We start from the raw sequence: 16,906 nt of genomic DNA on the forward strand, positions 1-16,906 counted from the left end.
ACCAAAACACATGTTCCTCAGGAATTTGGGGGTCGACCCTTTAAGAGATTTGTATCTTTGTGACCGGGATTTCTTGATGCCATTTCTGTGCCATTTTAGGGACTGGTTATGTGTGGTGTGGTTTTTGGACCTAGCCATGGCTGAACCATACATAACTGGCTGCTCCTGAAGCACCTAAGACTAGAAGAGCAATTGTTTTTTTTTTTTTTTGTTTTTTTTTTGTTTTTTTTTTCATCAACAAAACTAGAAAGCACCCTGCATGAACACAGAAACCGTGGGCACATACTGAGCTTGACTGTCTGGCTCATGGATTTGATAGTGAAAAGTCTTGTTTTAGCTACTTCAAGCTATGTGGTGATCTGAGGCGTGTGTGTGTGTGTGTGTGTGTGTGTGTGTAAGCCTGTGTTTTGCCTTGGAATTTGGATCATATAAGTCACACTTCAGTTCAAGTCAGTTCAACATGTTAATAATAACGACTTCAGTGCACTGTAAGGTAAGAAATGTGGGGTGTAAGGCCGAGGATATGATGGTCTTACATATTTGGCTGGAACAAAAGTAAAGTGGGGGTAGCTTCAAAGAGTAAGGCAAATCCAGCTGTTAAAATGTGCCGTTTCTCGTGACCCATGGAAGGACTCCTTTTTAACATATTATCTTTATTAACTCTGAGAATTTCATATAATGTTTTTTGATTGAAAAGACTCTTTTAAGAAAGTCATTTTCACACAGCATATTTCATGAAATCTCTTCCATGTAGTTTGCCCCTAGCTCTCTAAATGATTCTTAAACGTTTACTGGAAAAGAGCCTGTGACTTTCAAATAGCTTGTTTGGGTGCCTATGACATCTGTCAGCAGAAGCCATAGTCACATTCAGCTTAAAGACTTGTTCTGATCTATCTATCTATCTATCTATCTATCTATCTATCTATCTATCTATCTATCTATCTATCTATCTATCTTTCTTTCTATCTATCTATCTATCTATCTATCTATCTATCTATCTATCTATCTATCTATCTACCTACCTACCTGTATGCTTGTCTGTCTGTCACGTATCAGTCATCTGTCTTGTTCCACTATCTATCAAATTACCATTTATCTATCTATAAATACATCTCACATATCTGTCTATCTATCTGCATATCTATGCTTATATTATATTATACTCGTGTGTGTTTGATACAGGGTCTTGCTTTGTAGCCCAGACTGGTCTCAGAATCATGCTATTCCCCTGCTCCAGTCTTCTGAGTGCTGGGTTTATAGATGTGAGCCATCATGTCCCACACTTTAAAAGGATTTTCCCCAGTACTGGGAATTGACTCTAAGCTTCTCACAGTCTGAGCCAGTCAGTCCCCTGTCACTGAGACACATCCTCAGATGCCTTTCCTACTTATTTTGAGACAGGTTCTCACTGAGTTGTCTAGGCTAGTTTTGAACTTGCAGTCGCCCTGCCTCGACCTCTGGGGAAGCTAGGATTATAGAACTGTGCCACCAGACCTGGATACTTTCATCTCTGGGCTCTGTGTTTATATTTCTAACCCTTCTTGTTATTGTCATTATTTTTTCTCCTACTCTTTCTAATTTCTCAGGTGTTGCTCAAGTCTTAGAACGGACATTGAAGGGCATCTTCCAAACAGTTGTTCCTAGAGGACGGTGACTGTACATACACTTTTGTGTTTGCTCCACTTTGCTGTGTAACCTGGGAGAGATCGCCCTTCCAAGTCTCTGCATCTGTGATTGCAGTCTAAGGGTTACTGGAAGAGTATGGGGCTCTCCCAGCCACATGGCAGCGCTCAGTGGTATCTTCCTATTCTGGTAACTACAACCATTGGTACAGCTGCCCCAGTGCTGTTGTCTTGAGTTTTAACCCTATAACCATCACATCTGTATTTCTTTGTCTTGTATTTGTAGCAGAACTTTTTAAAAGAAAGTAAACACAAACCTGAGCATGGCTGATGTATTGACTGTGGACAAATCTTAGCCCACTGTTAACCAAGTAAAGCATCAGGAGTCTTAAATTGTGGGGGGAAATCTGTGGATTCTGGCACGTGGAATTGAAATGATGGTTACTTTTCTTTATTGAACAGTTGCTTTTCTTCTTTAAAACTATTCCAGACTGTATTACTGAATAAATGCTAAGCCATGTAATTGCCAACTCAGAATTCCTTTTCATAGACTGGGCAAAGGATGTGAAAAAAACAGACCAACCACCAATAAGGAGCCTGCTTGTATTTGTTTCCTAACTGTTGATGTCAGTGAAGCTAGACAGTTGCACACATACCTGTCACACTTTGTCTTTGAGGTCACAAAATTAAACCAAACCAATTTTGCAATGTTTTGTTTGGTGTGTGTGTGTGTGATGTCAAGGGTTACAAGCACAGGTGTGTGTCAGTGTGTGTGTGTGTTTGTGTGTGTGGTGATATCAAGGGTTATATGCAAAGGTGTGTGTGTGTGTGGTGATGTCAAGGGCTACATACACAGGTGTCTGTGTGTGTGTGTGTGCGTGTGTGTGTGTGATGTATATGGAGGCCAGAAGTCAAACTCAGATGTCATTTCTCAGGGGCATCCATGCTGTTTGAGACAGGGTCGTGCATTTGCCTGGAGCTCACTGGTGAGGTCGGGCTGGTTGGCCAGTGAACCCTGGGGATATCTGCCTGACTCAGTTCCCCACTGGCTGGGATTACTATGTGGGTTTTAGAGGTTGAGTGTTTTCAGGGATAAAGTATAACAAGCACTTTATCAATTGAGCAGTCTCCTTATATGCTGTCTTGTCATTTTCATTTCTTGAATTTTTCTATGAATAGAATCTAGTAATATTTTTGTAATTTACCTAAATGACTTTCACTTTTCTGGCCTTGATTCGGAATGTTCAGGGCAAGTCATTCATCATTCTTCAAGATTCTTCATCTAGTGACCATTTTTATCTAGTTTTTTTTTCTCTACATTATTTTCATCTAAGGCTGACCAGGTTTAAGGGGGAAGGGCCCATCAGAAGCAAGATCCCGTGTCTTGGCACCTCTTCAAAGGACACGTAACAGTGAGGCATGTATTTAGTGACAAGCCACCATGAGGGCAGATGGCTCTTCACAGTGCCATGGTACAGAGTCTGTCACAGTACGTGAACACTGTTCCTTCTTTACTCCAGCGTCTCTCTCGAAGTCATCATAGAAGGGTGGAGTTTTGCTTGTGAGGTTACTCCTCTCGTTCAGACACAATGTGCATGTTTAAAAGCAACCAGGTTCTAAGAGCTTTCTGCTTTGAACTCCTTGAGTATTGCACCCTCCCAAGGCAATTCTGAATCCTCAGATACTTCCTCCTTGACTTGGAGAATGAGGAAGAGGTATTATCTAGGAGCAAAATGCTAAATACCGTTAAAAGATTCATATACACGTTTGCAACATGTTTCTTAATAACCATTATGGAAAACTTTTTCTTTCACAGAGTGATTAAGGTTTGTTGACAGTTTTATTGTAATAGTTTTACACTACCTGCTTTACCTGTTTGTTTGTGTGTTTGTTTGTTGTGTGTGGAGCATGCATGAGCCATGGTGTGCATGTAGAGACCAGAGAAAACTTTTGGGAGTGGCTCTCTCCTTCTACTATGTAGGTCCCAGGGATCAAATTCGTGTTGTCAGGATTGACTGCAAGCACTCCACCCACTCAGCCATGCCACCAGCCCTTTTATTACGTACTGCTTACAATGTGTAGTGTATGAAGTCAAAGGAGACTTACATTTTCTACTTAAAACAATTTTTATTTTTAGTAAAAAATACAGATACATTGTTATAAATGCAGAGAACTCCTAGGCTGTTCCAAAGAGCAATACATTTTCAAACTCAAAAACACATTTAGATTTTCATCCACATAAACTTTACCACTGTGACCTGGTTTCCTCTGCGTTTTAATAACACAGTCAAATATCCATTTTTGAGGCTATTTTTCTAACCTTTAGTTTGAGACAAAGTCTCATGTAGCCAGGCTCGCTATGTGGCTGAGGATGACTTTGAACTTTGGATCTTACCGCTTCCATTCCCAAGTGCAGAGTTATAGGCATGTGCTACCAGGCCAGGCTCCAAATCCCATTTTATAAGTTTAAGAGCTAAAGCTAAAGCGCTCTGAGAAACCCGAGTCCACCTCTGCACATTGAGTAAGAACTGTTCTGGGTGTTAGTCTAGCAGTCCTGGAAAAGCAGAGGCACAGGCCAGCATCTGCATTCTGGATCAGAGCAAGTCCCTGGGCAGAAGTGAGGGACGGGCTGCTCCACATGCTGGGCTTCTCATAGTACTCGGTACAGGTGAGCTGAAAGTCTTGTCTTGGAAACATGGGCTGCTTAAGCTTCTCAACCTGTTTGTCCTAATACATACATTCCTGGGAACCACAATGCTAGCAAAAGGGACAGGAACTAGAGACAGTGACATTTGGGTGTTTGCTTCACCCTCAATATCATTAGACTTTATTTACTTTTAGGGTTAAAGCGTAGCTAATTAATATTCAGAGTCTGGAAAACATTTCAAAGCTTTCATCATGAAAAAAATCTGATGTAGGCGGTGGTTCATGCCTACAGTCTCAACACTCAGGAGGTTCACAAGTTCAAGGCTTGCGTGACTACCTAACAAGTTTCAGGACAGCCTTAGCTACAGCAAGACCCTGTCTCAAACAAAACAAAAAACAAAATAAAATGAACCAATCAACAAAAACAAACATCAACAACAAAAATAAAAACCCGGAAAGGAAAATTAAAAGACCTACTTTTTATGCAATTTGAAATAACTGAGCTGGACAACGGTCTTGGAAAGATTCGGCGAAGACAATAATGCTGAGAAGCAGGTGAGGTAGGGTGTTCTTTGTGGGCTGAAGGTTGGGGTCATGAATAACCAGACACGTCTGGAAGAACTGTATTTACTGTTAGGGCAACTCTTATGAAATATGTTCTAGACCAGAGGTTCTCAACCTATGGGTCACGATCCCTTTTTGGGGGTGTTGACTGACCCTTTCACAGAGGTCACATTTCAGATATCCTGCATATCAGGTGTTTACATTACGACCCATTACAGTAGCAAAGGTACAGTTACAAAGTAGCAGTGAAAATAATTCCACAGTTTAGGGTCAGCCCAACTGTATTAAAGGGTTGCAGCTGCAGGAAGGCTGAGAACCACGGCTCCAAATGTTCACTTACACAACATCCCCACACTCAGCATTAATTGCTACAGCTGTCCAATTCTGTTTCGCTTGAAAATGGCTCCACTTTCTCCTAAAGTGACACACGTTCACTCATCTCACTGCCTGCTATTTCAGTCCACGGCCCTTTTGGCTTCGAGGAAAAACCACGCGTTCTCCTCCCACAAGCCCTAGCTCGACGTTATTTGCACACCATACCGCATGTGCATCTGTGAGCCAGTCCTACTCGTTGGCACTTACACTAACGTGTCTCTTTAAAAGACTGGCACAGGCTTGGTTTTGGAGGAGTATCTGTGAGGGAGCTCATGTTTTCTGTAGGAAGTTGCATTTTCTTGGGCTAGCTTGAAATACATACAAAATATTATCTACACATACTAAACGTTCTTACATGCTACTTGTATTTTAAAACTGTCTTATTGTGAATACACATAGAATATAGACGCAGTAATTTAAGCATGTTCACCCACAGCCCTGGGCTTGAGCGGAAGACAGGCTTTGAGTTCTCTCACCAAGAAGACGAAACCTCTGAGCTGCATCCATTACCCTTGTCCCAAGCTGCCCTGAAAGCTTCATCATGCCCCTCAGATTCCCACTGTTATTAATAATACTCTCATATCCTTATTAATGATGCCAGAAAGGTGACAGAGACAGGAGCCTGAACTCCAAGAAGGAAGCCAATGTGCTAACCCACACTGCGTAGGGCTATAGCATCTTCCTTTGATGTTGATATCACAGAACCGTAAAGATGCTTAGGAACACTCCCTACATAATATCTTAAGATTGTTTTTGAAAATATACAGGTTTTACTTGTGCTTGAAAAAAATCAGAGAATTAGAAATATTCCTTAACATACCTAGCTGTTGTATATGAATAAGAATATGTAAATCATGATCATGATCAGAGGTTATCCAGTAGGAGCCAAATTAGTCTAATACCACAAGCTTTGCTAGATTTTAAAAAGATATTTGGGTACAAATATCCAGATTTGGCTAGTATATTTTTCCAGTTTGCTTTGGTCATAGATGGGAACAGGTTTCTTTTGTATAGAGCATACTGTAGGAGCCCCGCAGCTCCGTGGGAGCCACTATGCTGCCAGAGATACTAGGAAGGGGGCAAATCACTCTTTCTGTTACGGTGACATTCTGGGTGAGACGTGAGTCAGAGGTGGCAGTGGTGGGCTGCACGAGGGAACCTGAAGTTGCGTGGGTTTCTGTGAGCAAGTAGTTACCAAGCTGTAGAGGGTCAGGGATGGCAATGGCAGGGTGGACAGACCCGGAAGTGAACAAAACAGAAGCATCCTGACTGCCAGGCAAAGTCTGGTGCCTTTGAGCACCCAACTGAGCGACCTCTAGACTGCCAGGCAAAGTCTGGTGCCTTTGAGCACCTGACTGAGTGACCTCCAGACTGTCAGGCAAAGTCTGGTGCCTTTTAGAACCTGATTGAGGGACCTCTAGACTGCCAGGCAAAGTTTGGTACCTGTTAGAAACTGTTTGAGGGACTTCCAGACTGCCAGGCGAAGTCTGGAACCTTTGAGAAACTGACTGAGGGATTTCCAGACTGCCAGGCAAAGTTTGGTATCTGTTAGCACCTGACTGAGGGACTTCCGCAGAGCGAGCACAGATGCCTGCCCCAGAACCACCGTCTTTAGGGCCTGGCTTTGCCTGCTTGGCTTCGTCATCAATACCGAGACATATCTCTGCAAGCTTTTTAAATTTGGGGCCAAGGGACTCCAAGAAGCTGTCATCTAGGTCATCGGGAATAAAGCTGCAGGAACTGAGGGCGGGCGAACAGGGGGCGCCATCCTCGTCTTCGTCATCATAGATCAGCAAACAGTCATTCACTTCCCGCTCATCCTCCTCCTCGGCATAGGCAAACGATTTCTAAAGATGGAGAGAGGAGAAATGGACCTCACAAAGACCATCAAATTCATCCACAAAGCCCAAGACTGGAGAGTGAACCCCAATTAGGAAATCCCCACTAGTGATGAAAATGTTCTTCATATTTTAAATTTGGTCATTTTTTCCTTTGGATAGCTAAAATGTTTCCATTTATTTATTTTTATTGTTAATATGTTTTTAGTTAATGGTCAATATAATAGGTTTATGACATTCTTATAAATATATATCCTTAATCTTTGATCATATTTAGACCCCTGCTTGCCCTTTCTTGCTCTCCCCTCTCTCCTGCTAGCCATTTTCCTTTTCCCAAATAGTCTGTCCTTGGCGTCCATGTGCTATATATGCATATATAGTTAAATATAGATTTCCTCAATGAGAGAAAGCACGAGATGGCTTTTCTTCCTGTTACTGTCCCATGTTCCCCTCCTCTCTCCTATTCTTTCCCTTCCCTTCCAAGAAGTCCTCCTGCTTTCGTGTCATAGATAAAAGTAAACCTAGGTCCACATACTAGAGAAAGCAGGATATGAGTCTTCCTGAGTCCGGTTTCAGCAAATACTCTTTAATTTACATTTTTTGCTTGAGGAATTGGCAATATGGCTGATAGCCCATCAAAGAGGCTAGCCTAGGCTTATGTGTTAGTTCTTGATTTCAGTCTCCATAGCAACTGTATATACTGCCTGGAGTCTATCACTAGGGCTTCTCAATTTTTGTCTTGGGGACAGGCAGCTTTCTCAACGTTCACGGGGAAAGTTTTCACCCCATGGGGACTTTGCATTAACTTTGTCTTTGCTGGCTTGGCTTGTGAATTTGAACTAGTGGCTCAAATCTGACAGCCACCAAAATTATCCTGATTTATTTTGATAAGAGGAAGCTTTTCTTTCCTTACATTGAAAAAAGTGTAGAAGAAATGAATCTCAAAACTAATGTACACAATCAAGTAGCCAGATTTCCTATAAAAATGAGCTAACCCAGCCTGACAGTTTGCTACGCAGTTACCTGATTAAAGTAGGAACCTAGGAAAGTCATGTTCACTGGCGCAACAACGTAGTCTTTCAAGGTCCCCCCGGTGGAATGCCTCGTTCTCATCGTTCCTGAGTGACCCAGGGAACAGGGGCCAAGTGTTCCCACAGCTCCTGCTCCAGTAGCGGCTCCCACTTTGGTAGTCATTTCCATTCCCGAAGCACCTTCCACCACCGTCCCTCCAGCATATGTGTTTGTACAGACTTCTAAAGGAAGAAGAGAGAGAGAGTTCTCTGATAGTTCATGCTGTGACTTTGTAAAAGCTCCCATGTGTGTATGTTCGTGTGCACGCTCAGGGGTGTGTGTGCTCATGCCCATGTGGTATGTGTGCACACGTCAGACTTGTCAGAAGTCAATCGTGGGTGTTGACCCTCAGGGCACCGTCATCTCTTTTGAGCCAGGGTCTCTCCCTGGTCTGGAACTTGTAGATTCAGTTAGACTCTTTGACAGTGAGCCCTGGGATCTGCCTCCCCCATTACCCCAGCATGGCCACAATGCTTAGCTTTTTCATGAATTCAGGGTCTCATGCTCATACAGCAAGTACTTGGCTGATTGAGCTCTTTCCAATCCCTAAAATTGTCTCATCTTTGACAGACAGTTGCCATATAAAGCTGCAATGTGAGGAAAGTACGGTGGTGTGGCTGGGGAATAGCATCGCAGAGGAACAGCGAAGGGGCGTGGGCAGGTGGAAAAGCCACAAGAACATGCCAGTCAGTTAGAGGAGGGTACAGGGGAATTGGGTTGTCAGTGGCAATAGCCAGAAACAACAACATGAAAGGACAGTCGTCAGTGATCAGCCGTGGAAAGCTTCCGAGCGCATGTGTTCTCAGGTACAATGACATTGCAGTCAAGCAGCCGTGTGATTTCAGTACGGGGAAATGAAGAGAGTCTCCATGATGTGGCCGTGCAAAGTGACAGATGGTATCCATGGAAATTTAAAGAATTATATTTGTGATTTTTATTTCTTTCATGTTACACTTTCATAGATCATTTGAATTTATTTTTACTTTTTATTTGTGCATGTGTGCATGTGGGCACATGTGTATGGGTATCCACAGAAATTGTAACCGGTTATCAGATCCCCTGTGCCTGGAATTCACAGGTGTTTACTAACCACCCAGTGTGGGTACTGGGAATTGAACCTCAGTCCTTTGGAGTACCAACCAGTACCCTAAACCACCTGACCAATTCTCAAGTTCATCATGAGCTATATTTTATACACAATTCTGAGTTTAGTTTTTGCTATTTAATCATAATGGGAGAAGCAAGTGAGTATTTGAGAAGCTGTTAAAGGCTGTCACATAACTGGAGACAATTTGTGTAGATTTTTGCTAACTATAGAATTAGGAATAAAATTCCTGTGAGTGTCATATCTTATCACACGGTAGTTTATAGAGTACTTCTGGTAATGAGACAGCATGGTTGAAATTGTTACTCAGTAAACCCAAAGAAATAAGAGATTTACTTAAATGTCAGTTTTAGACTTCATGCCGCATGGTGATTGCATAGAACTAGGAACTGAACTCAAATCAGAAACACAGTTGATGCTGTTATGCCAGGAAGAGGGACAGAATTGCAGATGTGCGTACAGTGTACACACTGACACACACACATACACACACTCACACACACAAGCCATGAAGTTCACACATGAGACACAGATGTGCACACATAGGACTTGACGGGCAAACATAACCCGACCTGAACTAGCAATAGACAGAGTTGATGGTAGGCACAGCTATTGCTTGAATTTTCATTTACAGTTTTCTAATACTGTAAAATATTTCCTAACTAAAAGTTATTGATTAGTGGTTGGAGAGATGGCTCAGAGGTTAAGGGCTTGACTGCTCTTCCAAAAGACAGGTTCCATTCCTGGTACCCATATAGTGGCTCACAGCCATCTTTAACCCTGTTTCCAAGGGATCCTGTACCCTCTTCTGATTTCTGTGGGCAACAGGCATGCACATGGTGCATAGACATACATGCAGGTGAAATACCTCTAAACAAAACAAAATAAAAAATTAAAAATATTTTAAAGTTAGTAACTAGTTGATTGAGAGCTATAGTTGTTTCAACTCATTAAAATTTGGAAAATTAAAAAAAAGTCTTTAGATTTTTCCAGACAGCAACATCAGCGAGTAAATTAACTCATGGAGGGCAGACCAGTGCTGTGGAATTAGCTCAGACACAAAGAACTGTAAAGTCAGCTTCTAATCTCAGTGGTGATATCGCTTGTTATGTACACGAATGTGCAATTATTGATCATTTCTTAATTTGGCTAGTTTTACTCTAACCTGCCCTTACTTTCAAAGTTACATTTCAAAAATAAATTCCAGCCACTCAGGAGATTGAGGCTGGGAGATTTAAAGTTCAAGGACTGCCTGGGCAAATTAGTAAGAGCCTATCTCAAAAGAGAAAACATAAAGGATGGGCTGTCGCTCAGTGTGTGCACTTGCTTAGCATGCATGACACCCTGAGCTCAAATTCCAGTACAAATAAAAAATTTAATGCCTACTCACCAGAACTTTCCATAAAATCTGCACCATTGGTTGTGATAGGAGGCACACAAATATTTGTCATTTCCTAAAAATTATAAGACAAACACATGTTTCAGTGCAATATAGATGAAGTGTGACCCCCTTGTAAGTGATAACATTAAAATTCTTCTAGGAGTGTGGCCCTTTTTAGGACAGAACTTCTGTAGAGCTGGAGTCCTAAAAGTCCCCATCCATGACAGTCTCATCTCTCCACTTAGGATTAAGATGTCTCTTGAGCTCTCTCTATTCCCTTTCCTACTTTAACATAAACTGTTTTCGACTGATGACCGCAGTAACTTTCTTACAAACTGGATCCTCACCTTGTCTTCAGGCTGGGCTCCTTCGATTCCCCACTGATGGATTGTTCCTTCTGAACCATCAGGCACAGGGATAAAGCCACCTGTTGCGGCTCCTCCTCCGATGGGACCTGACCCACAGTCACAGGCCAGCAGCAGAAGCGGGGCCACTGGGCAGGAACAAGGATAACGAGAGAATGTTTGAATCCATTGGAAACTAATTGACATGGCAATTGTCAAAAGTGTTACAAAGGCAATAGAATAGTTCAAACATTAAAGGAGTATATTTACTGAAAGTAAAATTAGTGTCTACAGAATACAATTTGTTAGTTAAATGCAGTAATTTTCCAGTGATCATGAGTTGTCAGAGGTCAGGCCATTTCTTTCAGGAGGGTTTGTTCAGTTTTGCAATTCCTTTCCATAATACTTATTATTATTATTACTTGCTGATGCTGTTGTTATTATTGTTGTTATTACTATTTATTGTACTTGTTTGTACATGTTGACTGTATTAATTGTGTCTGGCAAATATACACAAAACTATGATACCCCATAACCAGAATTTTAGGTGATTTTGATATTACTTCAGAATCTGATCTTTATTAAAGAGCAATTGACCAGCAAAGTGCAACAGCGGCTAAAGACGGTTTAATCAATGGCTGTTAGTGCACCGTGTATAATGCACTGTGTGTTTGTGGACTGTACACGTGAGGTGCTGGGACCTGGAATCCAGGTTCTGGCAGAGCCTGTGCTCTTAACCTCAGAGTCGTCTCCCCAGTCCCCACCAGTGCACTTTTAGTTGTCAACCGAGAGTCCTTAGCGTGGAGGGTCTTCCAGCCACCATGCCATTTTTTCTGCTAATGGGTAAGACATGTTCATTTGAAACATTTTTTTATACGTATGGGTGTTTGGCTTGCATCTTTGTCTAAGGACCATGTGCCTGCCTGGTGCATTCAGAGGCAGGAAGAACTGTCAGATCCCCTAGAACGGGAGTTACAGGCACTTGCTGGCTACCGTGCGGGTGTTGCAATCCAAATCCAGGTCCTCTGGAAGTGCAGCCAGGGCTCTTAGCTGTTGATCCACTCTCTAGCTCTGTGGTCACTGCCTCAATTCCAACTCTGCACTGTCAAGGTCACAGGAACCCTAATGCTTGAACTGTCTGCATAGAAGTGGTTCCCTGAAAGGTTAGCAAACGCTGTCTCCGAATCAGACTTCTAGGGTTTGAACTTTGGATGCATGGCTTTTCAGTTCTGCGATCCCGAGTTGTTGTATGATCTAAAGGGGAAGCAAATGATGCCTTCATCATGGTTGTCTGAGAGAGGGCAAAGACAGTAATGGATACTAGGAAGACCTGCTAGTATTGCTAGAATGAACTATATAATTATGCAAATTATATCAGTCATATATTAGTATAAAACTAGGTCAAGTTATAAATAGATGGGATGTAATTCATACAGTATATTAATTTTAATATAATGCTTATATAAATTGTATTTATCATTAAAATATTTTATTTTTAATTATGTGCACACATGTGCATCAGTGTGTAGGTATGTACATGTGAGTGCACATGTCTCTGAGGGCCAGAAGAGGATGCTGGGTCCACTGGAACTGGATCTATAGGGAGTTGTGAGCCATTCACTGTATGTACTGGGAACTGAATTCAGCTCTTCTAAGAGCTATGTGTTCAAGACCACTGAGCAATCTCTCTGCTCCACAATCCATATTTCTAAAGACAACTGAAGTAGAATATACATATATACCATGAAAAACTTTTTACATTAATATTTTATGATGCAGTAATAAACTAAGGAATTATTGTGAATTTATTGAGGATCTCTTATCCGACTCCTTTCAAAGTTTCTTTAAGTAGAGGACTCTTGCATTCACAGCATCATTTGATTAATGAACTTTTGACTAAAATGAAAATTTCCAGAAATCTATCTATTGAATAAACTAAAATGCATATTTATTAAAAGACAGCAAGACATGTAGTTTCCCTAAATGTCTTCCTATTATGTGTGAACATTAAAATGTTTTCTAAAGGTTTATTTTATATGTATGAGTGTGCACTGCATATGTGTCTGGGAGTTATGGGTGTTTGTGAGTCACCATATGGGTGCTAGGAATTGAACCCGGGTCCTCTGAAAGTACTCCTAACTACCGAGCCACCTTTTCAGCCCAGGGGTGAATATTTTAAAGGGTGCACATGACATAAGGGGTAAACTCTGTTTGAGGACTTGCTGGATTAAATAATAAATCCTCAGGGCTCAAGTTCTGCTAACGTGGATCCTAGATGACCTCTCTGAGGTTTTGTGACCAGCACTCATTTGTTTTAGAACTGTAGTCATGAGACTATTATGTGGGTCGGAGATGTATATGTACTTCTTAGAAAGCCCATGCGTATGAATAAAGGCATGGTTTTGTGTGAACATAACTGACTGAATGTAGAGCATCTTTATAATTTTCCCCTCACTCTTGTCCCCTACCCTCTGCGTGTGTGGAATGTGCTTGTGAGCACACACCATTTGAGTGTACTCATGGAGGCCAGAGCACCACCTGAATATCATCCCGTGGGTGTCTTCCCCTTTTGTTTGGGACAGGGCTTCTCAGTGGCCTGCGCTTTGCTAAGTAGGCTAGACTAGCTGGCCAGTGAGTTCTAGGAATCAGTGTGTCTCTTCCTTCCGTCTTGCTATGGCTGGAATTACAAGCATCCATCACGGCACTTGGCTTTTTAGGTGGGTGCAGGATTGAACTCAGGTTCCTTATGCTTGCGAGGCAAACAGTATTGACTGAGCCATCTCCCCAGCCGTGTGTTTTTGGAAATTTTTGCATATATGACTTGCCTTGCTGTATTTAAATTGCTGTTAAGTGACAAGCTAAACATATTTGAGATTTTTTTTTAGCAATTTCCTTCAGCTTCACCAGTTAAGTGATTAGAATGATGCTTCTCACATTGCACAGATGAGCACAATGACTCTTGCAAATGAGGCCCTTGCCACGGACTCCGACGGGCGTGTTAGTTTACTCACACAGCAGCATCAGGAGTCCCAGCAGGATCAAGCCGATGGCAGCAGGCCCCAGCCGCCAGGATGACTCTCTGTGTCTCATAGGTTCTCTGCCCGGGTTAGGGGCTCGGCACATGTTCCGGTCATCACACTGACACACTGTCAGGGTCAGGACCTCTGGTGTGTCACATTGCCCGCCCTCCTTGTCCTTCACGATGACTGGGACGCTATACACTCCCGGAGACACCTGCTGCTGGGCTCGTAGAAGTGCTGAGGTATCTACAAAAAAGTCAAAAGCAACAGTGAGACCAGGCAGCACTTGCTCTTAAAGCCTCCTGCGTGTGATAATGGTGTCAGAACTGTCTTGGAATCATGGTCACAAACAGCCAGACTGGCGTTGTTGGAGCAGTGCTGAGTGGTGAAGGGGTTTGGCGGGGTCAGTCTGCCCACCAGGAGTGTCTAATCATGTAGGCCACTGTGGCCTAAAATAGCTGTAGATACAGTCGAACACAAAATTGTAAAAGCTAGTTAAAACACAAGAGATTGATTTGTTGTTTGTTTTTATAGACTGATTGCTCAGTACTTGAAGTCTTTAGAAGACAGCTTCAAAGTGTTGTGTCATGAAACACAGTGTTGTGAAAATATACATATATTTGCAGTCGCCAGGCTCTTGTAGGTTCAAGGTTGTGGGTTAGACATCCCTCTGTGGCCCAAGACAGTTTTTTATCCAATGGATCCCAGAAAAGCCAAAAAGTTGAACCCCTCTGGTATCTTCTTGTCATTCTCTCCCATAGCCCAACAGGCCCATGATTCCCTCTACAAGGACCCAGCCCTGTATTATTTTTTCCACTAAAGATGGTGGGAGATGGGGCATCACAATGTCATGTTTATATCTTGAACTTACCCACTCTTGTGTATATCTGCACCAATACTTATAGGCACGTGACCTCATGACGCTTTCAAACTCTGATCTCATGTCTGACTCATTGAAATAGACTTTTGGCTTTGGGGATACTCTCTCATCTGCTCCTTTTGCTTATCCCCAGAGCTAAGGGCCTGGGTGATCGGGTTCCTAGTGGTGGGGCCCATTGCCTGTTGGACAACTGAGCACCACCTGGTTTTGGTTCTCCATTTCTTTGTCACCTCTTTCTATGTAGGAAACCTGGTAGTGTTACATTGTTTGAATCATTCTGGAATCCACAGTGCCCTTGACATTGTGCCATGGCTACATAGTTTGTGTTGACCAACCTAACTCAATTCAGTCACCCCCATGATATCACCCCAATACTTGTCCCTGGGATCCTGTGAATGCTAGGCATGAGCAGTACTACTGTGCTACATTCCCAGCTGTATGTTCACTGACAGTGCGTCTATCTGGCAAACGCCTTTGGAGACCAATGGCGCATACAGTTTGGAGCTATTCCTCTAAATAAGATCAGAATGCCGAGAGTGAGAGAGCAAGATTTCTTTGGTGTCTCTGGCCATGACTGCCATACGACTGCAGGATACCATGGAGCACATCCATGAGAGGAAGCAAGATTTGTACAGAAACCAGAGAGGAAAAGTGTGTTTGCAGAGGACTAGAAGTGTCTTGATGGTCACTGTGCAGTTCAGAAAGGGACTTTTGAAAAACTCAGAAAAATATGATAAACACAATAGGCTTTAGGAGGAAGATTCCCTCTTTTTCATTGACTAGTGAGTTTACAGCTGTCAGTCCACTGTACTCAAGGTTACCTCTTACAGGGCAAGCTCCAGCCCAGGCTAGACCGCACAGAGAGACCCTGTTTCAAACAACGATACTAACAAACCCAGAAACCAGTAAATGATGCTTAGCTCATCCAATTTCTCTTCTCTTCAGAAGAGACCAGGCTCATGTCTTAGTTTCAAAACAATGCTTTCAGTTTTTCTCAGAAAAGACCTCCGTCAAGGGGGTTTATGTTCCTCTGTAAATGCACAGCAGCCACAGCTTCGGCCCACAGAGGCAAGTTTGCTCACTCACCGTTCATCATTCTGATGTTCCACATGACTGGCAGTTTCAGAGGCTGCTCCTCCAGCGACACTGTGTAGGGGCCAGTGTACCTGCCCCTCTCTAGGGTTCTCACCGAGATGAGCACAGACGGTGAGGCACTGCTACAGATCTCATTCTTCTCCAGGACAACCGAGGGACAGTTTTCACTGAAACTGGGCACTTCGACGTGCACTGTGCCCGTAGACGTCTTGCCAGTGTTTTCTGTAAGAATAGTAAAGGAATACAGAGAGTAAAGTTGAACAAAACATGATCTTCCACACCCCATCTCCTCTCCTCTCCTCTCCTCTCCTCTCCTCTCCTCTCCTCTCCACTCGTCTCCTCTCCTCTCCTCCCCTCCCCCCTCCCCTCCCCTCCCCTCCTCTCTCCCCTCCCCTCCCCTCCCCTCCCCTCCCCTCCCCTCCTCTCCTCTCCTCTCCTCTCCTCTCTACTCCCCCCTCCCCTCCCCCTTTCCCCCTCCCTCTCTCTCTCTTTGCTGTCTCCGAGTCCTTCCCCTTCTCTTTCTCCTTACTGTTCCTCTCCACTCCCCTTTTCTTTCTATCTTTTCACCTTCCTTTCTTTTTCTTTTTCCCCCTCCTTCGCACACTCTTCTCTCTCCCCTCTCCTCCATCCTTTCTTTTCCTTTCATTCCCTTCCCTCTCTCCCCCTCTCTTCCCTCTCTCTCTCCTTTCCTTCCTTTCTTGTTAAGAAAGAGTCACTCTAAATTGCTCAGGCTGGCTGTGAACTTCGGCCTCAGTCTCCTGAGTAGCTAGGATTATAGATATGCCCTGCACCCAACTTACAAAATTAATTTTTTATGTTTCTGTCTTGTTGCCAAGTTATGATAACTTCTCATGAAAAGGTGTGTTTGTTATTATCAGGAGTAAAAAGACATCATCCTATCTCTTCAACTTAGAAAACCAGTGTCTAGTAAGCAGCATGAGGATTAGTTAAATAGTCTTGAAATC

General features: G+C 42.9%; 1 protein-coding gene across 1 annotated transcript in view; it reads right to left on the reverse strand.

Annotated features, from left to right (window-relative positions):
• Nucleotides 1–6,190: 6,190 nt before the first annotated feature.
• Nucleotides 6,191–16,906, reverse strand: part of Dsg3 (desmoglein 3) — a 29,643-nt gene continuing 18,927 nt past the window's right edge. The window contains exons 12-18 of the mRNA XM_057789165.1: nucleotides 15,933–16,163; nucleotides 13,958–14,212; nucleotides 10,950–11,095; nucleotides 10,612–10,675; nucleotides 8,069–8,298; nucleotides 6,702–7,054; nucleotides 6,191–6,497 (exon numbers count right to left, since the gene is read on the reverse strand). Of these exons, the coding sequence (XP_057645148.1) occupies nucleotides 6,191–6,497; nucleotides 6,702–7,054; nucleotides 8,069–8,298; nucleotides 10,612–10,675; nucleotides 10,950–11,095; nucleotides 13,958–14,212; nucleotides 15,933–16,163 (1,586 nt within the window). The remainder of the gene's footprint in view (nucleotides 6,498–6,701; nucleotides 7,055–8,068; nucleotides 8,299–10,611; nucleotides 10,676–10,949; nucleotides 11,096–13,957; nucleotides 14,213–15,932; nucleotides 16,164–16,906) is intronic.

The sequence above is a fragment of the Chionomys nivalis genome, chromosome 14, assembly GCF_950005125.1.
Source record: "Chionomys nivalis chromosome 14, mChiNiv1.1, whole genome shotgun sequence".
NCBI lineage: Eukaryota > Metazoa > Chordata > Mammalia > Rodentia > Cricetidae > Chionomys > Chionomys nivalis.